Source organism: Mesocricetus auratus, unplaced genomic scaffold (assembly GCF_017639785.1).
Source record: "Mesocricetus auratus isolate SY011 unplaced genomic scaffold, BCM_Maur_2.0 Super-Scaffold_100007, whole genome shotgun sequence".
In the NCBI taxonomy this organism is placed as follows: domain Eukaryota; kingdom Metazoa; phylum Chordata; class Mammalia; order Rodentia; family Cricetidae; genus Mesocricetus; species Mesocricetus auratus.
In genome coordinates, this window is record NW_024429191.1 from 84,597,713 (window position 1) to 84,623,628 (window position 25,916).

Here is a 25,916-nt window from a genome sequence, read left to right on the forward strand (position 1 = left end):
GCAAAGTTGTTTGCCACCAAGCCTGATGTCCAGAGCCCAAATCCCAGGATCCACATGGTGAAAGGAGAAAACAAACTTCTAGAAGTTGTCCCCTGACCTTCACACACACTTCATACCATGTGCAAATCCAAAGAGTAATGAATTAGAGAAGAAAAGTGTTCAATTTCTTATAGCTTCTTTGACATCTGGAGATAGCCATGGTAAGAAATCGATGGATGTAAAAAAAGAAATTTATGGATGCATATTCCAGGATGCTGTAGGTATGTTATCACACACACACACACACACACACACACACACACACACACACACACACACACCCCCAAGTGGCTCTGGCTTACTTGGCCTATATTATCTCTCCATTTCCACACTCCTAGGCCAAAACAAAAATGATTGTTTTATCATTCTGAGACAAAAATCAAAGTTGAAATAAGTATTTGGGTCTCAGAAGATCTACTTATGAATTGGACTAGACACCTTTCTGGCTCCAGCAAAATGGTGGCCATCCATCTGCAAAACTCAGCTTGAAATTCTCTTTGTTATTACTGTTGTTTTTGAGGCAGGGTCTCGTTACATATCCTAGGCTAACCTAGAACTCACTATGTGGTCCAGGCTAGCCTGGAACTCATAACAGCCTCCTGAGTGTAGGGATTGTGGACATTTACCAATAGGCCTAGTAGGGACTTTAAAAAAATCCCATTAGAACAATTATAACCTAACTAACAGCCTCACCCCCCAACACATTCATTTTACAAAAACTTAAGCGCTTCCACTTTCTCTGTATTGAAATCAGTCAATCCTGAAGACTTGGTACACATCCTTCCCACAAAATTCAGATCACTAGGATCTAGAATGGCATTTGATGGTCCTGATTTTGTTTTTCTTCTTAAAATACAATTCAATTTTATGTGAGTGGATATTTTGCCTGCACAAGTTGTGCACCACATGCTTGGTGCCCGCAGAGGTCAGAAGAGGGCATCGGAGCCCCTGGACTGGAGTTGAGGCTGGCTGTGAACCACCGTGTAGGTTCTGAACTGAACCCCAGTCCTCCACAAGAGCCACAAGAGCTTAAACCCTTGGGCCAGCTCTCCAGCTTCTCTCTCCTTCTGTCTGCACACAGGGCCTTGCTATGTAGCCTTTGCTGGTCTGGAACTCCCTGAGACTCCAAACTCAGACTTGTGGCGAGTCTCCTGCCTCTGCTTCCCCAGCGCTGGAGTCACAGATATTGGTGCCACTATACCCATTTTTTAAAAGGGGGCTGCGTGTTGGAATGTAGGCAGGAAAAGAGTTTACAGACACCTCTTCCTAGAAAAATGAACACACACACACACACACACACACACACACACACACACACACACACACACACACACACACACACGCTCAGGGTCAGATTTCAGGAAACCCGAGGCTACTGGTAGAGGTAAACTCACTCAGTTTGTGTCCCACCTGAGCTTGTGTCTCTCCTTGACAAGCCATCTCTGGGGACTCTGGCTGACTTCTAAATGACTTCATAAGACTGTTTCCTCTACCATCCAGAACTCAGCCTCCCACATACTTGTTTGAGGAAGAGTCAGGTTTTCAAGGATACCCGTGAGGCCTTCTCCATCACAGGGTCCCTGTGGCTATCTTATGTGTCTCTCTGTCAGATCTGAGAAGCAAATCCATGCTTTTTGTGAAGCCAGGCTGGCTATTTTTATCCACCTCCCCTCTCGCCCTGTCTCCTGAAATGCGCTGGGGCTCAGCTGATTAGTGTGCTAGCCATGCAGACAGGCTCACGGCTCACGGATAGAGACCAATCAGGGCTTTGGAAAGCAAATTCAACTCCTCCAACATGGACATGCTGGCACTTTACAATGAACACGAGCAGAATAAAATCTGCTTAGGGAAATGGTTTCGTGACTTCCAAGAATGCTGGAACTCAGAGGAGATGTGGAAACAACTCCTTGGGTGAGAAGAGATCACCATTCTTGATGGTGTCTTTTCTCTACTCATAATTAAGTACTGGAGATGGGGAGTCTGATTTGAGAGACAGAGGCAGCCAGGGATGGGTTACTTATTTCTTCTTCTAATTCTTCTGAGGTACCAGAGCTTAGCAGCTGGCCCCGGAAACATCTATGAATCTTCCAGTCTGTTCTATTTGGAATGAATGATTTACGCTGTCCTTGCAAGCCAAGCTGGCTTACATCCCAGGCTGTGAGCCAGCAGCTCAGAATCACCTGGAGGGCTACTGGGACCACAGAGGGCTAGGGACTTGAGAATATGCATCTCTAACAAACGTCCAGGAGATGCAGAGATTGCAGGTTCAGGGACCTCGCTTGAAGAGCTGGAATTGAAGCAGCTCCCGGGGAGGCTTCTTCACTGGGGACCTTGTCCATGTTTACTGACGAAGGCCTCACAGCACGAACAAGACCAAAGGGAAAGAAGCAACCCCGGGAACCCTAACTGAAGGACTATCCTGGTTTGGACTTTGCCTTGGAAATAACATACCCATCTGTCTGAAAGACCCACAGTTCCCTGCACGACCTTGAGTCAGTAAGTGGCCGAGGAGACATTCAGTGGCTGGGCTCATTTCTATTCATTTAATTTCCTGAGAGTCTGTATGTCAGGTAATGAAGGAGCCACTGTGTTCCAGGCCAGCAGTTCAGCCGGGCTGCTGAGGTCTGCAAGAGTTTGCGCCAAACTGATGGTGTGGTTGCCTGAAAAGGCTGCTGCTTGTTTGGGTTGGGACTGGGACTGTGGACACAGCGGGTGGAGACCGCTCTGGGGTGGGCAGGCGCCCTGATGGCCTACATCCACCAAAGCCTATGCCTTTCAACCAGAACTCAGCCACCAAGAGGACTTTGTGATCCACAGACTCCTTGAGTTGTTAAATGCCTTCCTTCTTCCAACTCATCCTAAGTAAATAGGTAGGAATTCTTAAAGCCTGGACTGGAGAGTCTGTGTTTCATCTAATATATTATTCTAGCTTCAGGCTCTTGTAATAATCTGAGAATTCTAAAGGAACCTTGTATATGCTAGGCAAGTCTCTGTCTCTCTGTCTCTCTCTCTCTCTCAATTAAATGCCCTTAAGTCATCACTTCCTTGTTGCAGGCTTAGCTGAGACAGAAAAGAATCAGGTCCATCCTACGTGTTCCTGTACGGGATATTCACTCTCACTCGGTTGGTTGCCAGTCCCTTTTTTCATTAAAAAAGAACTTTTATTATTGGGTATGTATGCACGATGTGTGCATCACGGTGCTCAAGGACAGCTTTGTGGCGTCAGTTCTCTCCTTTCACCTTTAACGTGGGCTCTGGGGATTGAGCTCAGGTCACTAGTTTAGCCACAGATGCCTTTATCCACTGAGCCATCTCGCTGGCCCCAAACCCTCTCTTTCGAAGGGCAAGATTGCAATCTGTCCTGCCCACTTGAGCAGAGTCCAGCCCTCCTTTGAAAATGTCTTGCCTGAAAAGTCCCCTGTAGCATCCTGGTGTTAGAGAACCCCAGCAGAGTTTTGACTCCTGGTCATCAAGGTGGCAGATTCTAGGTCCTCCAGGTACCTGTCCTTTGGTAAGCTTCTAATCAGTACAGGCCTAGCCTTGTGGTATCTCCTCTTTGACCGTCCTTGTGACATTTCCTAGGAGTTGGCAACAAGGGAATCCTGAGCTCTGAGAAGCACACATCAAAGGAAAAGGCATGACTTCACCTGCTGTCTTCCTTCCTTCCTTCCTTCCTTCCTTCCTTCCTTCCTTCCTTCCTTCCTTCCTTCCTTTCTTTCTTGCTTTCTTTCTGTGTGTAGGGTGGGTGTTGTGAAAAGATCTGTATTCCCTCTGAGATTTGCTTCCCAGTAAACAAGCAAACAAACAAGTCCCCCCAAAACAAAAATAACAACAAAATAAAAACACCCAGAAGAATTTAAGGACCGGAGGAAATACTCCTAGAGTTCTCTCCATCCCCTTGTTTCATAAAAGACAGGATTTGGGGAGTCTTCCTGACAGCGTAGTACATGAAAAACGTCCTGTGGGTGTGTGCCACAGTAATCTGAGCTGTGATAGGCATTTGGACAAACCAGAAAGATGCACTTACTCTTCAGCAGGTGCAGATCTGGGAAAACGGAAACAAAACACTAAGCAAACTGAGTCTACAGCACAGAGGACCAGCTGGCAGCATGAATGACTAACATGACCCTTACCCATTCTGTCCAATGTAGCCTTTCTCTTAAAGACGGGACTAGGCAGGGGATCAGCTGTGGAAACTGAAGGCATGGGGGGAATAAGGGTGAAAAATGACCAAAGTACAGTCTAGGATACACCCAGGACAAACAATGTGACTTAGGACTGTAGACACATAAAGTCAGCTTTATCCTAAGTCACCAGTTGGGCATGCTCGCTTCTCAATTCTATTTATAGCCAAGGACACAAGCCACCTCATGACCGATTCCGGGGAAGTAGAGGACTCACGTCCATCCAAGCACAGTGCTGAGCATCCAGGGAGGGTGGTCCATCCATCGTAGTGCCAAGCAAACCTTGTTTTTATTAACTGACAATGTGCAGAACTTGTTTAAAATCTTTGCATGATATTAAAGAAGAACAAAACCAAAACCAAAAAGCCAGAGCAGTACCTTCAATAGGATCATCCCGGTACCTAAGCCTCCATCTGTCCTTGACATCTTAGAGAACTTGCATGCGTCTGATGAGGGACTGTTTCAAGTGTTCCCTGCATCAAGGGACTGTTACTCAATAAGATGCTGCAGATAATGTTGAAGTTTTGGATAAATTAGGATGGGTTTGAAATCCATCCCACAGAGAACAATGGAGCCCCGTGTATACACTAGATGAGCATCAAGCACACCAAGGTCCTACTTGGTCAATAGTTCTGTGGTTATTTCAGACCACACTTCTATAATTACACCTCTATTAGACTCACCAGACAGAGCTATTTCCAATACAGGAAGCACTGGCCTGCCCTTTGTTGCTGTTCTTCTAGGCTACTCTTGAAGCTGGGTGTACTGAAAACCGAGTCAACGTGTTATGAAACTGTTCTCCAAGTTATTCTGGGCCTTCTGACTTACCGTACCACTCATCAACCCACGCAAAGGCTTGTCTGTGTCCAATCAGCAGGATGTCTCGGACCACCTAAATAGGAAGAGAAGGAGGTTGAAATAATCCCAGGTGTGATCAAGATTGTCTGAGGGTTGAGGGGCTGGAGACACATCTCAGGGGGTAAAGGGCTGGCGGCGTGAGTTTGAGCACCCATGGAAACATTAGATGCCTTATGTATGCCTGTAAACTGGAGAGTGCTGTGGAGAGTGGAAATGGGGGTTTACCAGCAGCTCTCTGGACAGCCAGTCTGGCCTGTCAGTGAACCCCAAGTTTAGTGAGGGTGTCTGCCTCAAAACATAAGCTGGGGTCATCGAGAGAGGTTCGAAGGTAGAGGTACCTCCTGCCAAGCCTGCCCACCTGAGTTCAATTGGCAGAAATGGTGGCGGGAGAGAACAGGTTCCTGTTAAGTGTCCTCTGACCTCCTTAAGTGCCATGACACTCAATGTCCTCCTCCCCCGCTAAACAAATAAACAAAATGTAGTAAAATAATTTAAGAGAAAAATTTAAAAGCTTGGGAGATAAAGACAGAGCAAGGAGAGAGATATTTGAAGACACAGATGTCAACTTCTGGTCTTAATAAGAGCATGGATGGGCAAGAAGGCCCCACTTCCGTACTTACAAAGATAGGCCCCAGATAATAACAATAAAGTAAAATAATATGAAACATTTTAGTTCAGCTTTCTTATTTAATCTCTCCCTCTCTTTCTTTTTTATGGTTTTTTTGAGACAGGGTTTCTCTGTGTAACAGTCCTGGCTGTCCGGGAACTCACTCTATAGACCAGGCTGGCTTTGAACTCACAGAGATCCACTTGCCTCTGCCTCCTGAGTGTTGCGATTAAAGGTGTCCTCCACCACCACCTAGGTCAACTCTTCCTTAAAGATCTATTTACTTATTTTTATGTGTATGAGAGTCTTGCCTGCACAAATGTATGTGTACTATATGCATACAGTGTCTGAGGAAATCAAGAGGGTGTCAGACTCTTGGAACAGGAATTGTACATAGTTGTAAGTCATCATGTGAGTGTTGGGAATCAAATCTTGGTCCTAACCACTGAGCCATTTCCCCAGCCCTGTATCTCTTTCAATAATAATTCACTATTTTTTCTTTTTATTATATAAAAATCAAGCAAACCTGCAAGGACATTTACCTATCTCACATATTGTAAGAATGATGCTTTGGTCACATGCATTCATCTCTCAATTCCAAATGGAACAAAGTGTTACGGACATCCCCAACACACCAGCTCTGGCTTATGAGCATACCAGAAGAACAAGGGTGGGATGTAGATGCAGGGGATACTGCATCAGAGAAAGGAGAGTGGTAAGTGATTGTCGTGGTTTGAATGATATGACCCTCAGAGGCTCACAGGCTTGAATACTTGGTAGAACTGTTTGGTAAGGATTGGGAAGTGTGGCCTTGATAGAGGAGGTGTATCAATGGGGATGGGCTTTGAGGTTTCAAAGACCTACACTCTTCCAGTTAGCTTGCTTTCTGCCTCCAACTTATGGATAAGACGTAAACTCTCCTCTACTGCTCTACTGACTATCTGCTGCTTGCCATGATGATCATGGACTCACCCTCTGAGACTGTTATCAAGCCTCCAATTAAACATGTCTACCAGTTTATGTATGTATGCATGCATGCATGCATGCATGCATTTATTATGCACACAGTGTTTTGCCTGCAGGCCAGAAGAGAGCACCAGATCTCTTGTAGATGGTTGTGAGCTACCATGTGGTTTCTGGTGACTGAACTCAGGAACTCTGGAAGAGCAGCCAATGCTCTTAACCTGTGAGCCATCTCTCCAGCTCCAAACACATTGTTTTATAAGATTCCTTGGTTATGGTGTGCCTTCACAGTATTAGGAAAGTCACTAAGATAGTGATCTTTGTTATTCAGAAAAGCGTTCATTTCCATCTAGACATCTGCCCTCCTTGGAAGGAAGCGTAGACTCTGTACTAGTTAAATCTCAGGGTGACTAGCCTAGAGGAGTCATCCAGAAGTCGTCTGTAGTTTGTACACACCTTTAGCCTGACTCACAAGTAAGATGGAGCCAGGCATGGTCACTAAGGATGAAGACAGCTGGCCAAGAGCAAGCCCTGGGGCTCTTGAGATAGCTCAGCTGTGTACCCTGACTATCTAAGCTCCATCCCTGGGACCTATGGATGAAGGAGAGAACCAATTCATGTCCTCTGACCTCCATAGTATGCCATGACACTCTCATGGGCAATAATAACAAACACAAGCTTACCAAAAGGAAAGAGCAAATACCTCGCCTGTGCATGTCAGCCTTTGGTTGCCAGCACACATGGACAAAAGGATTAAGAAACTGATAGTTTTTTCATATGTACTTGAGTATTGTTCTTTCAAGGTCTGAACTCAGGTTCTTATACCTGCATTGCCTGCAATTGTTTCTTATGGGGAAATTGAAAGGCTAAAGAAAATATATTTATAATTCATCCTGTGTAAATATACTTGTGTATGAGTGCTCTCACCAGATGCACACAGGTAAAGGGCTGATGTTGGAAGAGCCTTCTATTGCTATGCAACTTATTTAAACTTTTAAAAAAGATCTCTCTCTCTATCTCTATCTATCTATCTATCTATCTATCTATCTATCTATCTATCTATCTATTATGTATACAGTATTCTGCCTCCATGTGTGCCTGCAGGCCAGAAGAGGGCACCGATCTCATTACAGATGGTTGTGAGCCACCATGTGGTTGCTGGGAATTGAACTCACGACCTCTGGAAGAGCAGTCAGTGCTCTTAACCTTTGAACCACCTCTCCAGACCTTTATTCCTTCCCCCATAGGGATTTTGAGGACTGAATTCATGTCTGCAGGCTGGGTGGTAAGTGCCTTACCCACTGAACCATCCTGCCAGGCCCCATCTTATTTTCTGAGATAGGGTCTCTCCTTGAACCTGGAAACCAGCAACTGGCTAGGCTGGCTGAATAACAGCCTCCAAGTGTCCCCTCCTCCCTGCCCCAGCCTGTCCCAGTGCTAGTGGTTCATACATACACATGCATTGCCACGCCCAGACCTAGCTTTTAAGTTGTTGCTGGGGAATCTCAGGCAGCAAGCACTTTACCTCTGGGGCCATCTCCTCGGCCCATAAATATTCCTTATTACATTTCATGGAAGCTCACAGACTGCCTCCAGCATCCCTTCTTTTCTTTTTTGCCAAGCAAACCCAGCGACTGTCAAAACCCTCTCACGGAAGGTTGAAGTGTGTTTCGATGAGCAATGGGTTTTAATTGGGTGGATTTGCAGAAACAAGGGAAGCGTTTCTAATGAAGTGTTTATTCCTCTAGGCCTCTGGGTATCTGGTTAGGGCCTTTTATGATTTGGAAGTGGAGACATGTAACGAAGCTAAGAAATACCATGCAGCCATACACACTTGAGTGCTGACTGTGTCAAATTCATGGAAATCAAAAGAACAGCATAAAGGCACTTGTAAATCCACCCTATCACATTAAGCACAACACAGCTGTGGCTGGCAACAAGGCTTCAATAATGTGTTAATGGTTGGCTTTTGAATACCCCCCCCACTGTGAATAGATTCTTAAAAAACAAAGGTGTTTAGAGACCCCCCCTTTCAGTCCATGTAAATACTCCCTCGTTGGCAGAGCAGGTGTGTTGGGGCCAGGGGTTATAACACTTCATTTAGTTTGGAATTGGGCGGGGGTGGGGTGGGGAGGTGGGGGTGGGGGGTGGTGGTGGGGGTGGAATACAAAGAACCAAAGCATCATTCTCACAGGTTTTTCAAAGAGATGGGTTCTCAGAACCAGCCAAAGTCATCATAAGGAAATAAACGAAATGAGCTCTGGGCAATTTAAACGTGTTTTGTGAGAGACGGTAAGATGTATGACCACTACAGTGATTTTTTAGTTAAAGGAGATGATTTTGGGAAAACAGAAAAAGGGGAAGAAGGCAAGTGTTGTGGCACACACCCGTGATTCCAGCACGTGGGCAGCCGTGTCTACGCAGTGAGTTTGAGGGCAGGTTGGGCTGTGTGAGACCTTCCTTCAAAAGAATAAAAACAGGAGCTGGAGGGTTGGTTCAGTGTCTAAGAGCACTGGCCTCTCTTGCTTAGGAACTGTGCTGGATTCCCAGCTCTTGAGTGGCAGCTGACAGCCACCGGGGGACGCAACACCCTCTTCTGACGTTTGTGGACAACAGGCAGGCAAAATCACTCATATAAATATAAATCTAAATAAAAAACAACAACAAAAGCAAGAGGAGAGAGCTTGAGAGAGGGAAAGAGAGGCAGCAAGAGACTGTAGCTAAGAACGAGAGGATGATGCAGACAAGGAATGAAATTTAGACTGAAGCATATTTACTCTGCAGTTGTCTCTCTGCTCAATATCCAAGGTCAGGACACAAAAATAAGAGGGCTCTGTAATGGTGAGCTATAATTGCCAGCTCAACACAGTCTACAGTCATCTAGGAAGGGAGCCTTAACGAGGAATTACCCAGATCAGGTTGACTATGGGCATGCCTGTGAAGGATTTTTTTCTTTTTCTTTTTATTGGACAGGGAGTCACCATGTAGCCCTGCCTAGGCTGCAATGTGCTACATAGACAAGGCTGGGCTTAAACTCACAGATATATGCCTGTCTCTGCCTCCCAAGTACTGCAGTTAGAGGAAATGAAGGGTTTTTATTAACTGCTTTAATTGCTGTGTAGTTCTGTCCATCTCGGGTGGCACCATTCCTTAGGCGTAAGTTCACAACTGTGTAAGAGCAGAGAAAGTGAGCTGGACAGTAGTCATGCAAGCATTTATCTCTCTCGGCTCTTGACTGTGGCTGTGATGCGACTAGCTGCTTTGAGTTCATGCTGGAAGGCAGGCGGAATGGTAAGCTAAGACAAACCCTTTCTCGCCCAGGTTTCCTTTTGTCACGAGATTTTATCACATCAAGAGAAACATAGCTAGGGCAGCAGTCTGTGAACTTGACCGCTCTGCAGCCCACTCCGTTCCCTCTTCTGGATGGTGGGATGTGTATGGGGCCCAGCAGAGAACTACATGCTTTTCCTGTAAGAAAATCTGGAGGTCCATCACAGAGCCTGCTCTTCCCGCAGTCTGGGTGGTGAAGGAAATGGGACTCGGCCATCGATTCCACAGTTCTAACTTCAAGAATGAAACTCTCTATCCAGATGCTAGATGCACAGCTGTAAATCCCAGCTCCAGGGGAGACTGGGGCAGGAGGAGCTTTAGGTCAGTCTCAGCAATATAGTAAGGGTCCCATCTCAAACACAAGAACAAGCCTCCATGTGGCTATTGTCAAGTGACCCCAGTGTGCAGACAGGTTCAACTAAGTAAGAAAAACTCCGTGCCTGAAGGAAAAACAACCGTGTCGAGAAAGGAATTTTGGAAAGCTATTCTTTGTCAGTTATTAGTGCAGAAACAGAGAGCAAATTTTTCTAAAATACAGAAAAAAACTTGAAATATATATATATATATATATATATATATATATTGTGTGTGTGTGTGTGTGAAGGTCTTACTTGTAGCCCAGGACGGCCTTGAACTCACTATTCGACTGAGGATGAATTTGAACTTGAGATCTCCCTGCTCCCACCTTCAGAGTGCTGGGATTACAGCTGTGCACCACCAAGACTAGTTTATGAAGAGCTGAGGATGTAACACAGGGCTGCATGTCCACACTAGGCAAGTAGTCTGTCAATTGGGCTACAACCCAGCCTCTGTGACATTGGGAATTACTTATGTATTTGTAATATATTTTATTCATTCTTCATTTATTTATTTCGTCTTTTCCAAGAAAGTTTTTCTGTCTAGCCCTGACTGTCCTGGAACTTTCTCTGTAGATCAGGCAGTCCTCCAAGTCAGAGATGCATCTGACTTTGCCTCCTGTGTGCTGGCATTAAAGGCGTGTGCCACCATTGCCCGGCTGTTTAGAAATTCATAACATCTGTTCATTGTTATGTGTACACATGCTCACACAAGCCTCAACACATGTGTGGAGGTCAGGGGATGACTTGCAGGCATCGGGTCTCTCCTTCACATGGGCCCGGGGGACTGAACTCTGGTTGTCAGGCTTGGCAGCAAGAGCCTTTATCACTGAGTCATTTCACTGGCCTGCTTATTTACCCGTATGTAAACCAAAGCAGTTACAGAGGGCACAGCTCGGCATCTCATGTCCCATTATTTCAGAGTTATGTGGAGAACAGTTGTATTTGAGACCCTGAGAAACCTTGTGCTATCATCAAGTCGGTCCCAGCACCAAAGTTAATCTTTTTTCCAAAGTGAGCACTCGGTTAAAATCTGCGCTTTGAGCTTGTTCATCATTCTTTAGTACCAGAATGACGATGTGAGCAGAGCGCTGAGGTGTGCCCCCAATGGCCCTCTCGGAGCTTCTGTTCTGCCTCTTGGGGCTCTTCTACTTTTGGTGCCTACGTATGCAAGTTCTTCCAAGGGACAATTATCCCTAGCAGCTGTGCCCGGAGATAAGCCTTCTGGGCTCTTGCCAAGTGCCCCTACCTAGAGGTAGATTAGCCTGATTGCCAGAGCGAGCCGAACATTCTGTGAGTCCCACCTCCCAAATATACTCATTCAGTAGATTCGGAGGTCACAGAATGAGAGGTGACATATAAAACTGCTACACTGAGCAGTGCGAGGAAATTACACCCATATAGAAAATACATTTTCATCTAAAAAGCATTTTCTAGATACAGGCACCTGCTACCGGTTCAACTTGGCAATGATGCAGTGACCTTGTCTGAATCCCAGGGGCTGAGCTGATCACTCACCTTGTGCACAAATTGCTCCACGCGGGTCTGAAGGCCCCACACCTCGAACTTGACGGTCACTAGCTTGTAGGAGCACATGATGGGCTGATGGCTATCCCGCCAGCCTTCTCTTAGCTGCCCCCGGCCTGTCTTCTCAGACTTGAAGTGTTTAGGATCCTAGGAAAGATACACAGAATGAACTGGTATATGAAAACGTTACAGCTGTCACAGCACAGGGCTGTAACCCCAGCACTCGGCAGGCGGAGGCAGGAGGATCAGCAGTTGAAGATCAACTCAGCTGCACTCTGAGTCTGAGGCCAGCCTGGGCTACCTGGACTTTGTCTCAAAAAAAAAAGTTATCTTTATGGAGGCAGAAGCAGGGGTATCTCTGTGATTTTGAGACAGGCCTGGTCTACAGAGCTACACAGAGAAACTCTGTCTCAAAAACAAACAAACAAACAAAAAAGTCTAGAATGGGCAAAATCTAGACAGGAGACCAATGGTGACTAGGAACCAGAATGGGGGAGGATTTTGGGGATCACTACTAAGGGGAGACTGGTAACCGAGAAGAGGAAGAAAACATGCTGGAGAGGCTGGGGAGATGTCTCAGCAGGCAAACACTTGCCATGCAAGCCTGAGTACCCAGGTTCCATTCCTGGAACCCACATAAAAAGCCAGATGCGGTGGTGAACATCTGCAGCCCCAGCATGACTATGGGGATGGGAGGGAGGTAGAGACAGAAGATTCAGCTGGGAGTTCCAGTGTCAGTGACCTGGACTACACTGTGCAATGGAGGAGAAAGAGACCCTGCTCACGGGGGGGGGGCAGAGATAACGGTCTCCTGAAAGCTGTCTCCTGACCTCCATGTTCACACATGCGTGAGCACGCACATACACACACACAGACACGTATGAACACACAAACACACAGACACACATGCATGAACATAGACATGCATGAACACACAAAGACACACAGACACACACATGAACACAACACACACATGCATGAACACAGATATGCATGGACACACAGACACACAGACACGCACACACATGAATTTAAAAAAAAAAACCAAAGAAAAGGAAAATGTGCTGGGATTAGTGGTGGTAACTACATAGCCTTGTGGCTGTACAAAAACAATGAAATTACACACTACTTAAGAGATCGAGGGCTGGGGGTGTCTCTCGATGGTAGAGTGCTTGCTTCACACATGTGAGGCCCTGAGTTTGATCATCAACATTGAAATAAAAATGTGAATTACATGTACTCCAATTTTAGAAATGGGAAAATACAACACAATTGGCTTAGTTATTCACTGACATTAAATATAAACATTTAATATAGTCAAATATGGTCATTAAAAACTAGACTTATGAAACTGCATGTTTTTCTTTCTTCAAAAGAAAAATTATATTTAGGTTGGGCATGGTGGCACATGCTTTTGATCCCAACACTTTAGAGGCAGAGGCAGGCAGAGCTCTCTGAGTTTGAGGTCAGCCTGGTCTATATCACATTGCAGACCAGTCAACACTACAGAGAGGCCTGTCTGTCTATATTGTATATAGATATATTTGTGTGTGTTTGTTGTTTGGGACAGGGTCTCATGTAGCCCAGGCTGGCTTCAGACACTATACCATTTGAGTTCCTGATCCTCTTACCTCTGTCTCCTAAGTGCTAGGATAACAGGCACGAAATACCATGATAAAGCTTTATTTATATATTTATTTACTTTTTTTTTTCTGTTTTTCAAGACAGGGCTTCTCAGTGTAACAGCCCTGGCTGCCCTAGAATATACTCTGTAGACCAGGCTGACCTCGAATTCACAGAGATCCACCTGCCTCTGTCTCCCGAGTGCTGGGACTAAAGGGGTGTGCCAGCACCACCCAGCTGTGTTTAAAAATACCTAATTCTCAAGAACATAGAGAAGAATTGCAGGTTCCCTGGGATTTGCTGTGCAGTCTTGGGTCTGGCCGCTTCTCCTGGGATCCTGAGTGGGGTGTGGGATCCTAGAATGATATAGAACCTCACACACAGTACAGGCTACAGGATGGAGCAAGAAATGAGGGCTCCTCCTCCCCAGGGGGCCTGGGAGTACAGGCAGATGGAGGGCTGGGGAGATAGACGGCTTGGCTAGTAAAACTTTCCAGGACTCTCATGAAAACCTGCAAGTCCGGCTGTGATGGGAAACTAAGGCAGGGGCATATTGGAAAGCTTATAGATCAGCTGTCTTCAACCAGCATAGATGATTTTCCTCTGACCTCTGTGCACCCCCAAACACACAGAGGCAGACAGGGGAAGACATGAACCCAGCAGCTGCTGTGGCGGCAGCCCAGCCTTTGTAACTCAGATGACAGACAACTCAGGTGTGGCTGAGGTTCTGCAAGGCCACCTGTGGATGCCTATGACGAGGGTTCTCAGGTTGCCCTTGAATCCCACCACATATCCACCATTCCCCAGGAAACACAGGCTGCCTCTGGGGTCAGTTCCCACACTCGGGCCTTTAGAGTTGAAGCTGTGACCTGAAGATTCCGCAACGCTGACTCACTGATGGTAACTTTATGGTCACAGAGCGTTAGAATGGACTAGATCAAGAACCACGATTACCTTGGGGCTATCTCTAGTGTCCTTGGTAGATATTCACTGCACACTTCTGTATCTAACCTGACATCCCTTTCCTATCATCCGAAACCTTTGGGATATATTTCTAGCTGACCACTGGTTTCCTTCAAGCCCAAATTTAAGGATGTCTTCAGATAGCATCTGAGACCTACAGCAGAGATTCCTTGTTCCGCTCTAAACAGCCTACCTTATGTTTCTATCAATGTATTTTGAAAATGCCTTAACTTTCTGGGATTATAAACTGGTTGTATAATGGCATCCATAGTGGAAGACTTTTTAAAAAAAAAGTTTTAAAATTTATCTTTACTTTATGTGCATTGGTGTTTTGCATGTGTGTCTGTGTGAGGGAGTCAGATACCTTGGAAATGGAGTTGCAGACAGCTGTGAACTGCCATATGGGTTCTGGGAATTGAACTCAGGTCTTCTGGAAGAGAAACCAGTTCTTGATGGCACCACAAAAATTAAAAACTATATTGCCGGGCGGTGGTGGCACACACCTTTAATCCCAGCACTCAGGCAGAGGCAGGTGGATCTCTGAGTTTTGCCAGCCTGGTTCACAGAGCGATTTCCGGGATAGCCAAGTCTATGCGAAGAAACCCTGTCTCAAAAACTGTCCCCCCCCCCCAGTAAAATAAATAAAAAAGTAAAATTAAAATTATAGCTGCCTACTGTGAAGTAAAGTTGTGGGAGGAGGTTGGATGTGAATGAGTTTATGTTTACCAGAGATAGAAAGGAAGTTCTATAAAATTTGTAGGAGTTTACATTGAAATTTTCTTTAATTAATGTGTGCGTACACACGTACACCATGGTACATATGTGGAAGTCAGAGGTCAACACAGGAGTCAGGTCTTTCCCTCCCCCACGTGGTTCTGGAGATCACACTCAGGTCACTGGGCAGCAGGTGCCTTTGTCAGCTGAGCCACCTCAGCAAGCCAAAATTTTAATTTTTAAGCAGACAGTGAAAATTTGGTTTCATGTCCGCAGTTTGCTAGATAAAGCCACCAAGACCTGAGAAACATCAGACATTTTCACCTGCAGATCACAGGTCCTTCAGGGCAACCCACTGTTCTTTCTGCCACATTTACTTTTAAAATTAAACACCAAAAGGGTGTTTTGTTTTTACATAGCTCAATGTCGAACAAGCAATTAACAATTGGGCTTTGTATGAGAACAGTATGACCCCCCCCATACCCCAAGACTGGTGTCATATCTACAGCTGATAATTTCATCTAGTAACTCTCAAACACCGCCTATAATTAGAGATTCACATTCTAACTGTTGGAGGGAGGTAAAGGAGAGGGGCTTTCAGAAGGGCACCTTTAGTCCTAACTCTGGATCAGATCTGAATGTCTGCTGAACGTGTCTAGATAGTGATGAGCCAAGAAATGCATGCCTGTGTGTGTACACGTGTCTGTGTGTGTGTGTGTGTGTGTGCATGCGTGCGCGACCACATAAGCCATCAGTTATTAATTTTTTTTTCAAGACAAGATTTCTCTGTGTAGCCCTGGCTGTCCTGAAACTTGCTCTGTAGACTAGGCTGGCCCCAAACTCAGAGATCCGCCTGCCTCTGCTGGCATTAAAGGTGTGCTCCCATTGCCCAGCTAGGATGTAGCCTTTTATAAAAGGATCTAATGCTTCGGTGTAGGGTGACCAAGAAACTGTTGCTTTTGTTTTTATTATTATTATTATTATTATTACTTTTGAGACAGGGTTTCACTCTGCAGCCCCGGCTGGCCTTGAACTTGTGGCAATCCTCCTGCCTCAGCCTCCTGACTGCTGGAGTCCAATACACTGAAAGTTTTGTGCCTTGGCCTGGGCACGCCTTCGTCCTTGGAAACTGGTTCTTATGTGATTGGACACGAATGTCTTTGCAGATGTAATTAAACTTCCGATGAGATCATCCTGGCTTAAATGGATGGGCCCTAGATCCAATGACAAGTGTCCTTGAAAGGGACAGTCACTTGGGGACAGAGTTGCCCAGTTACAACCCATGGCCTCCTGAAGGAACCAGAAGTCAGAGCATCCAGAACCTCCTCGTGATCTCAGCACTGTGACAGAAACCTCCAGGGGAGGGGTGCAGGCCGAGCAAGGTCAAGGTCCCAGAGCTTGACTCTAACTGGACTTGGGAGGGTCTGAGCACCCTGCTTTCCAGAACCTCCCACGGTATACCGACTGTTACTAGATACAAGCAGACGAGGAACCTGAAACTCAGAAATGATCGGCCACCTGTCTAATATCGCCCCCCCACCCCTGGGCCCCGTGCTCGGCCCTCCTTGCATGCCTCTCTCCCCACCCCAGGCTTTGATGAGACTTAACCATGGGAAGAAGCAGGCAAGGGACTCTGGAGAGCTCCTGGGTCCCTTCTGCTGTTATGACAACAAGAAGCCACCATCTAGGAACCGGGGACTAGACCACTCTGGGCACCTCCTGTGCAGCCATTTCCTCTGAACTGAAACATTCCTCTTTGGGACGGGGAAGTCCAGGCAACATGCCGAACCCAGGAAACTCAAGGACGTGGCACGGCTCAGGGAATTGAGGAAGTTACAAGGTTCTGCAAGTGGGAAGAGTTGTCGCCAGTGGATCTGATCGCAACTGTGCAGGGAGCTCCAAATGCTGCTTCAGAGAGCGAACGTCCATGCTGGGACCGGCTTTTTGGTGATGCAAGCTGCCTTTGAGTCACCCTCTGAGCACCTCCTGTCACCCACATTCCCCAAGTAGCCCCAGCCAACTAAGGGATCTGGGTGGATCTCTTTCTTTGATCTGTCACCGGTGCTCCACCCAGGGTGAGGAGACGTTTGTCTTTGTCTCCCCAGGGTAAGTCTACTAGAGCTTTAATTTTCCAGCCTCCATAATCAAGAAAGAAACGATAACAGTTTCAAAGCCACCCCATGCACAGTTACAGCAGTCTGGATGGAGAAAGATACAGCCCTTACCTCAGGAAGACAGACTACTTCATCTGAAATCCTGGCATAGTAGATAGAGTCACACTGTGGAATGGTGTTAGTAACTCCCCTGTAGTGTCATTGCAAGGCTTAGACTGTAAATTACCGTTTTCAGCATGGAACACAGAAAGTGACTGATGCTTGGGGGATGTCAGAGAGTGACACAGACACGAAGCCCAAACAGCCTGAGAAAGGCTATCATGTGTAGTTCATTCAGATTTCACCAAGGCCTACAGAAGAAAGGTAGGCAGCTGCTGCCCATCTGGCTGACCTTAATCCCCTAGTCAAAACTGCAGGAAAATGAGCTCAAACACAAACGTGACCACTCAACAGAATGAAAGTTTCCTCCTGGGAGTGACAGGCTGCCCAAACATGCCTGTTTCCTGGAAGCTGGTACCTCTCTGGGTCTATACTTCAAGGCAGCATTTTCTTTTGTTTTAGGCAGAGTCTCGCTATGTAGCCTTGGCTGTCTCTCTGTAGACCAGGCTGGCTGGGACTCCGCTTGTCTCTGCTTCGTGAGTGCTGGGATAGGTTATGCCACTACGCCCAGCCTCACGAGAAGGGCTGGCAATTGTTATTGTGTCATAAGTTCTTATGCGTGAGGCATTTGGCCGAGTCCTACGCCGAGGTCATGAGATAGTGTTCAGTGCCGAGACACAGTGTATTTTCCACTTTCTCTTAGAAGAAGCAGAGAGCACAGCAGATTGTCATCCCTGACACCTGCTGTCTGTCCTTTCTGGAGTTTCCCCATGTCGGGGCCTGGGGAGCTCTTCTCCTGAATGGGGCACTTGGGTGCTTTGTGTCCTGACACTGATAAAGGGAAGGACCAGATTGAGGGTTTAGGTGACAGAGATTTGCTGTCTCTGGGTGGAGGTAGGCATCCAAGATCAAGGTGTCATCCTCGAAGCTTTCCTCTTCCTCAGGGTCTAGGGGTTTGCTGGCCATCTTGGCTTTTCCTTGGCACACCTCTGGAGGGATCACAGGCAATGTTCTCGTGTGTACCCACACTGTCTTCCTTCTGCTCTGCTCTGTCTCTGTGTCCCCATATGAAGGACACCAGTCATACGGGATGGGGCCACCCTAACAGCCCTGACCTGTTACACTTCTCTAGTCTCAGTTCACATACAGAAGCCCCAAGGGCAAAACTTTGATAGATTATTTTTTATTCTTTGAGACAGGGCCTTTTTAATGCAATTCCAGCTGTCCCGGAACTCACTATGTAGGCCAGGCTGTCCTGGAATTCACGAAGATCTACTTATCCCAGACTCCCAAGGGCATATGGAACCCGGCTTTTGATCTTTTCAGACAGACACCATTAGACCCATGCCAAGGGTTGGAGAAGAATGTAAGTCATTTGTCTTGCCATGAGACACAGCATCTGTAGGAAGCAGCTGAAAGGAGGGAAGGCTTATACTGGTTCACAGTTTCAGGGTGTCTCAGTCCATCATGATGGGAGAGGCGTGGCTGTGGGAGGCTCCTCCTAGATTGGTCAACCAAGAGACAGAAGAAGCAGGCCGGAACCAGAAGTGGATATAACTCCAAGGTCCACTCACTAGCAATCTACTTAGACCGGGGAGGCCTCCCTGTCTGCAAGGTTCCGCAACCTCCCCAAAACAATCCCATGAGCCTATGGACAACATTTCACATTTGAACTGTTTTAGAGAGGTTTCTTACAAGGCTAGTTGTGAGATTTCTGAAGTCTCTTCTAACCGCTCACACGCTTGGTCACCAAGCTTCAGAAACACCACTCTATCTACTGCCAGACCTGCTGGGTGACATGGAAACTCTCTGCAAGCAAGACTCTTGTCTGGAGGGATGCACCCAGCCCCTCTTGACCAGATGAGATGTGTGGGACTGTGTTCTTCTGGCCTGGGGCTTCTCCATTTATCCATAGTGAAGTCTCTGGCTCTGGACTCTGCTGGCATCCTCCAGGCCAGGCAGACGGCACAGCAAGCCCTTGCAGGTAAAACACATTTATATAGGGAGGGCTAAGCTGGTGCCAGGGCTATTTCCCCAGGACTTGGCTGGCCACCCCTTCCCTTTGGCACATCTGTAGAGGGCTGTCCCTCCATTAGGTCAGCAGTATTGGGAGGCATTGCCATCTCACACTGGGACAAGCCAAGACAGAAGTGACGCTGAGTGATTTGGCATTCAGGTAGCTCATGGGAAGCTGTGTCCCCCGGATGGCTTACAATCAAACTCACATCTGGAATGTGCAAAGAGAAGCCCACAGGAGATCTTGGCCCAGCTGCAGGAGAGCTTGCATCTTGGCAGCGACACTATTAGCCACGTAAACTGAGATGTGAAGTCTCCGTGATTAATCACACCTTCAGTTAGAACGACAAAGGACAAAAACCAACAGGGGCTTGCCCTGCTAATTGAAATAAGTTTTTGATAAATGTTAAATATAAAAAGGCTACATGGGAACCCCTGCCAGGAATTGCTATGTTATGTAATGATAATATTCAGTCCCAGAGCAGAGAAGGATGGACAGGACACAAATCCTGTATTAGATTTCTTTTCCCTACACACTGGAACTTTCTCCCAAGGTCACTCTAAGGTGATGGCTAATAGTGATTGACAGCTTGACGGGTTCTAGAATCACCTTGGAGGCAAATCTCCGGGCATGTGTGGAAGGAATTTTCAGAGTAGGTTAATTGAGATGGGAAGGACTCTAACTGCCGGATTGCATAAAAAAGAGACAGTAAGCAGCCATCTTTTTTCCCAAGCTGGGTACCAGCATCCATCTCTCTCTTCTTTCCAGCTGTGAATGCAATGGGACCAGTTGCCTCATGTTCCTGCCACCCTGCCTTCCCTTCCAAGATGAACTGACCCCTCTGACTTTGAGCCAGTGCTCTTGTTACGTGTGCTTCTGTCATAATGATGAGAAAAGTAACTAACACACCTTCCGATGTTGTCTGTAGTTGGCTTTTTGTGGTGGGGTCTTTCTGTGTAGCCCACACCGGGTCTGGGACCTGTGATCCTCCTGCCTCAGCTGCCAGAATACTGGGATCTCTTTCTTCCAATGAATGGACATTTCAATTTAACCCAAAATTTAGTATGCAGTTTCTTGAACTTCAATCCTACAAGAGGTACAAAAACACTTTCAAAGAGGAGGATGCGCTAAGTGTTTGTGTGACATGCCCAGGTCAGGGAAGTCTATGCAGACAGAATATAGATCAGTGGGTTGCCAGGGTTGGGGAAGAGGTGGGGGGTCAGAAGGTAAGGGTGACAGTTCCTTTAGGGTGATGAGAATGTTTAAAATTTGATGGTAGTGACAGTTACACTTATCTGTTACTATACTTTAAAATTTATATATATATATGTATATATGTATATATATATACATATATATATATATATATGCTTTTTTTTTTGGTTTTACGAGACAGGGTTTCTCTGTATTGTTTTGGAGGCTGTCGGTCCAGCCTGGCCTCGAACTCACGGAGATCCACCTGCCTCTGCCTCCCGAGTGCTGGGACTAAAGGAGTACGCCACCACCGCCCGGAGTTTAAATTATATTTTATCTATATCTATCTACCTACCTATCATCTATCTACCTATCGTGTGTGTGTGTGTGTGTGTGTGTGTGTGTGTGCGCGCACGCTCGTAAGTGTGGAAGTCAGAGGACAATTTGCAGGAATTGGCTGTATCCTTCCATCAGTCTGGGTCCCAGGGATCAAACTCAGATCGTCAGGGTTGGTAGCAAGCACCTTTACCTACTGAGCCACCTTGCTGGCTCAGCTCTGTGACTAAAACAGTGCCCTCAAAATGCGTGAATCCTGGGGTTTGTGATCTACAGTGCAGCGAAGCTTTGAAACCAAACCAAACCCAGGAGCTTTCAGAGCATATGTACTTGAGGACTAAGTGATGGCTTGACTAAAAAGGTCAGCTGTGATGCGACAGTTTACAAAAAGGCAAAGGGAAAAGCCTGAATGGAGAGCATGGCTAGCAGGGTCAATTCTTGCCTTGTTACCAGTTAACGCACAAAGGGCTATTTTTAGCCTTTGCGCTCGGCACCGGAGTGTACCCTGAACAGCGATTTATGCCGTTCCCTGCAAAGTGACTCCATCAGAGGAAGTTCGCTCTTAAGTTCTGTCTGGCACATAGAAAGCCAGAGGACACACGTTCTCAATGGTGGGGGTGTCTCAGCATGTGTTCCACACCTGTCCCAGTTAAAATTTAGGGCTAGAAACATTCAAAACTCATCGTGCTGAGAAGAGAGAGTTCGAGAATGGAAATTTTGAATAAACGCCACAAAAGAATTTAGCAGTCTACAAAGACCACTATTGATGCCTTCTAGGGGCCAGGGAAAACACTAAGAAAAAAAAAAACAACTAAAAGGCCACTGGTGAGGGGCGGTCAGAAGAGAACTCAGGGTGGAAGGAATGGGAATTACCACGAGAACTGTGTGTTCAAGGTTTGTACCAGAGCCGGTGCCAAACACTTAATACAGAATTTCACTTAGTCCTTGGGACATAATGAGAAAAGGAACTGGCCCTTGTCTGTGGTTCCTAGGATGGTGCTCCTGTGGTTGTTGGAATGTGCTGGGCCTGGACTGTCCATCAGGGACCCCTTCCATCATGCCTTAGTTTGTGCTAATAAGGTGAATTGAGTTGGGGTCCCTGTACAAGATGGGGCTGGTTGTTAGGATGACAAAGTGACTGAAAAGCCCATCCACTGATCTCTGGGAAACGGGAGTGTCGGAGAGCTGCTCTGTAAAATCTCCTACCAGTAAGACCCGGTGATTAGGAGAGAACCCAAGTCAGCGAACACACCAACCTTCTGTGTAGGCGGGGCATGAGACAATTCTTCATTACTGTGACAAAACACCTGAACTAAGCAATTCACAAGAAGTGGTGGGGTCCCCGCTCCTCACCCCCAGACTCCTGGCTTCGGGAGTTTCACTTCATGGCCTGTTGCTTTGGCCCTGGAGTGTAGTTGTAATGGTGAATCGTGGTGGGGGATGCATTGGTGCTCTGTTTTCATCATGTGAATCCCAGGGATTGAACTCTGGTATTCAGTCTTTGCGGCAAGCTCCTTTATCCATGGAGTCACCTCACCAGCTTCTCCCCTAGTCTCCTATGACAGCAGTGCGGGAGAGGAGGAGGCTTCATACCTTCATATTCCTGGCTCAGCCAATATAGTCTGAGGGCGTTCCCAATTTCTGGAGTCAGTTATCCGAGAAGACCCCTGTTGTATGGTTTTAAGGCTAGGTGAGATGTGTACGGGTAATATCTCAGGATTTGCTCACCTCCATGTAGGAGGGGGTTAGAGACGGGTGGTCTGAGTAGTGGTGACGGGTAATCTCCTCATAGACCTGGGAAATACCTGACCTTAATGATTAGCAGCTGCCCGAAGACTGAAGGGTCATAATTCCTCTTGCTCCCAGCACTGGGCCTGGTTCCCAGTTCTAGTACAATCAGTGGTGCCTCCTGAATACCCTGTTACACAATGCAACCCAGTTCCTTTTGACACAGACATCAAGATGACTGCTAATTACAGTCAACAAGATTATTCAAGGACACACTAGAAAGAACCCCCTCTTACACCATGTGATGATAGGATACCAGGAAACAGACAGCATCCTAATCCCCTGGGCCAAGCTCCTCCATTTAGGATGCCAGGTAGGACCCAAATGGGTTTTGCCTTTGAGACAGTCCTCATCCACTCTGACTTTAGCAGTGTTCTTTGGACACAGGCTATAAAGGATCATCAGCAGCTCGTACTAAAATGAGCATATACAATCTGGCCCATAGACAGCTCAAAGGTCTAAACAGAGACTCACAGACATTCTCTGTGTGTGTGGGCATGTGTGTATATACAGGTATGCAGGCAAGTGTGCATGCAGGTGTGCATGGAGGCCAGAGGTGGATGTCAGGTGTCTTTCTCTATTGCTCTGTTTAAAAAATAGATTATTCTTTATTATTATTTTTAAAATTACGTATATATGTGTGTCTGTGTGTGGGCTTGTGTGTGTGAGTGCAGTGACCTTGGGGGCCAGGAAAGGGCATTGGATTCCCTGAAACTACAGTTACAAGTGTTTGTGAACCACCCAATGTGGGTTCTTGGCACTGAACCCAGGTAGCCTGAAAGTGTGGCATGTGCTCTTAACAGTTGAGTCATCTCTTCAGCCCTAAAGAATGATTTTCTTTTTCCAGTTTTATGTGGAGGTTATCTGGGCATAGATGTGCATGCCTTTAATCCTAGCATTCTGGAGGGAGAGTCAGGTAGATAGATCACTGTGAATCCAAGGCTAGGTTGGTCTACATAGTGAGTTCTAGGACTAACTAGTAAAACCCTGTTTCAAGAACAAATTCTAATGGGTATGTGCCTGTGTGTATGTATGTGTACCATGCCATTCAGTATCTTCTGAGGCCAAAAGTCAGGGCCCCTTAGAACTGGAGTGGCTGTGAACCAGTAGGCATGGGTGCTGGGAACTGAACCTCGGTTCTCTACAAGGGCAGCAAGCACTCTTAAGCACTGAGTCATCTCTCCAACTGCCCATTAAAGTTTGAATCCAGGCTTCCAGAAACTTCTAGCCAGTTACTTAGAGTTCTCTGGGCCTCAGTGCGCTCACAAAATGGGGGCAACACCGATTTTTCAGATCATTCAGGTTAAGTAATAAGGCTGAATCAAACACCTTTACACTGGCGTCTATTTTCCTCAACAGTTAGCTTCTGAGCCTCTAAGGCTAGCTTTGGCAAGCTAGTGAGAGATCTGTTAAACACTCGAAGGCCTGTGTTTGTGAGCTCGTGATCTCGTGTCTTTCTCAGAACCCTTTAACTATAAGGGCGAAGGGACGCATCTCTTCTTCCCTGGATAGTTTTGACACAGGAGCTGAACAGCTGACTCGAAGCATGAAGTAGGGGAGGCAATGGGTGGACCAGGTCTCACCATTTGGGGGTGTGTGTATTCCACTGCCGACCCCACAGTGCTGTGGACGGGGGAAGCAAACTTACACGAGGGCCAATCTAAAGCTTTTCCCAACTCGGAAGCAGCTTAGGGGACAAGTGCAGATATGTTTTGCTGTGATCAATACCCACGACCATCACAGAAGGCCATTCTGATTCTGCAGAGGTAGCAGACTGCCATCAGGTAGGATGAAATTGAAAGGCCTTGGGCTGGGCAAATTGGACTGTCAACTTGATGGGATTTAGAACGAACATGGAAACAAACTGGAGGGTATTTCTTTTCTTTCTTTCTTTTTTCTTTTTTTTGAGGGGGAGGAGAGGGGTTTCTCTGTTTAGCTTTAGACTCTGTCTCAGAACTCGATCTGTAGACCAGGCTGGCCTTGAACTCACAGAGATCCACCTGACTCTGCTTCCCAAGTGCTGAGAGTGCGCCCCTGTCACCTAACCTGAGGGCATTTGTAAGTTAAGTCAACCAAGGTGGGAGGAATCACTGTGGATGTGGTAGTCCCCTCCCTGGGGGAGGGCATGCTGCCCTGCAGAAGGAGAAGCTGACTTAAGCACCCCTCCCGGCAGAAGGAGAAACTGACTTAAGCACCCCCCACTTCCTGACCGCGGGTGCAGCGTGACCACCTCCTTCACCCCAGTGGTCATTGTCTTCCTTGCCACATGTACTTACTGCACCCTCAAACTCCGAGCCCTACTAAACCCTCCCTTGCTTAAGCTGCTGTGGTTGGGTGTTTTGTTACAGCAACAAGACAAATTAGCACAGGTACTGACTCCCCTTTGGAAGGAGAATGGACAAGCTTTGGGGCTTATGTTGCTATCTCTCTCCCAGATGGGGTATCAATAACATGCAAAGAAATGTGAACATAAACCGGGTGGTGGTGGCGCACACCTTCAATCCCAGCACTCGGGAGGCAGAGGCAGGTGGATCTCTGTGAGTTCCAGGACAGCTAGGGCTGTACAGAGATTCCCTGTCTCAAAAAAACCAAAACGACGACAACAATCCATGAACACAGGGGTCCTAGGCCTTGCGTGGCTCCCTTGCCATCCGCCATGTATAAAGCGCCAAGCGCCCTTCGCCAGATGCCAGCATTATGTGACTTCCTGGCCTCTAGAACTGTGAGTACATCATCTTTCTTGTTTATAAATTAACTGCTCTGTGGTATTCTGCTATAAATGAGCTAAGTAAGGTATGCGCCACCCTGGGACTTGAAGGAACAGATTGCCCAAACTTGGTAGAACAGCGAATTTAAGTTCTAAGGTTTCTTAGAGATGCTGAATCAGATACACGGCATTTGGAATGAGGTTAAACCACACGAGAAGTAAGGACGCATTTTTGGGCTGCACAAAGGCTTTAGTTTCTGAAGCGTCTTGATGAGCCTGCAGAGGGATTTGAGAGTCTAGGAGTGGGGCTGTCATCAGAATCACATGTCTGCCTCTCTCCCCGACTCAGGCTGCTGACTGAAAAGCACCACGCAAACAAACAAACAAACAAACTCAGAAGGCCACTCATGGCAGCCACCTGCCAAAGGCACACACTTGCCTTGAGCTTGGTGACGCTCCTGAAGAGCAGGAGCGGAGTCTAAGCTGAAGGGAAAATC

At 46.7% G+C, this 25,916-nt stretch overlaps 1 protein-coding gene across 3 annotated transcripts in view; it reads right to left on the reverse strand.

The window, feature by feature from the left end:
- Pitpnc1 (phosphatidylinositol transfer protein cytoplasmic 1) overlaps positions 1–25,916 on the reverse strand; it is a 269,963-nt gene that overhangs the window by 15,028 nt on the left and 229,019 nt on the right. For all 3 annotated transcript variants that reach the window (XM_005069994.4, XM_021227137.2, XM_021227138.2), the window contains exons 7-8: positions 11,856–12,011; positions 5,052–5,115 (exon numbers count right to left, since the gene is read on the reverse strand). In XM_005069994.4, coding sequence (XP_005070051.1) covers positions 5,052–5,115; positions 11,856–12,011 — 220 coding nt within the window. The remainder of the gene's footprint in view (positions 1–5,051; positions 5,116–11,855; positions 12,012–25,916) is intronic.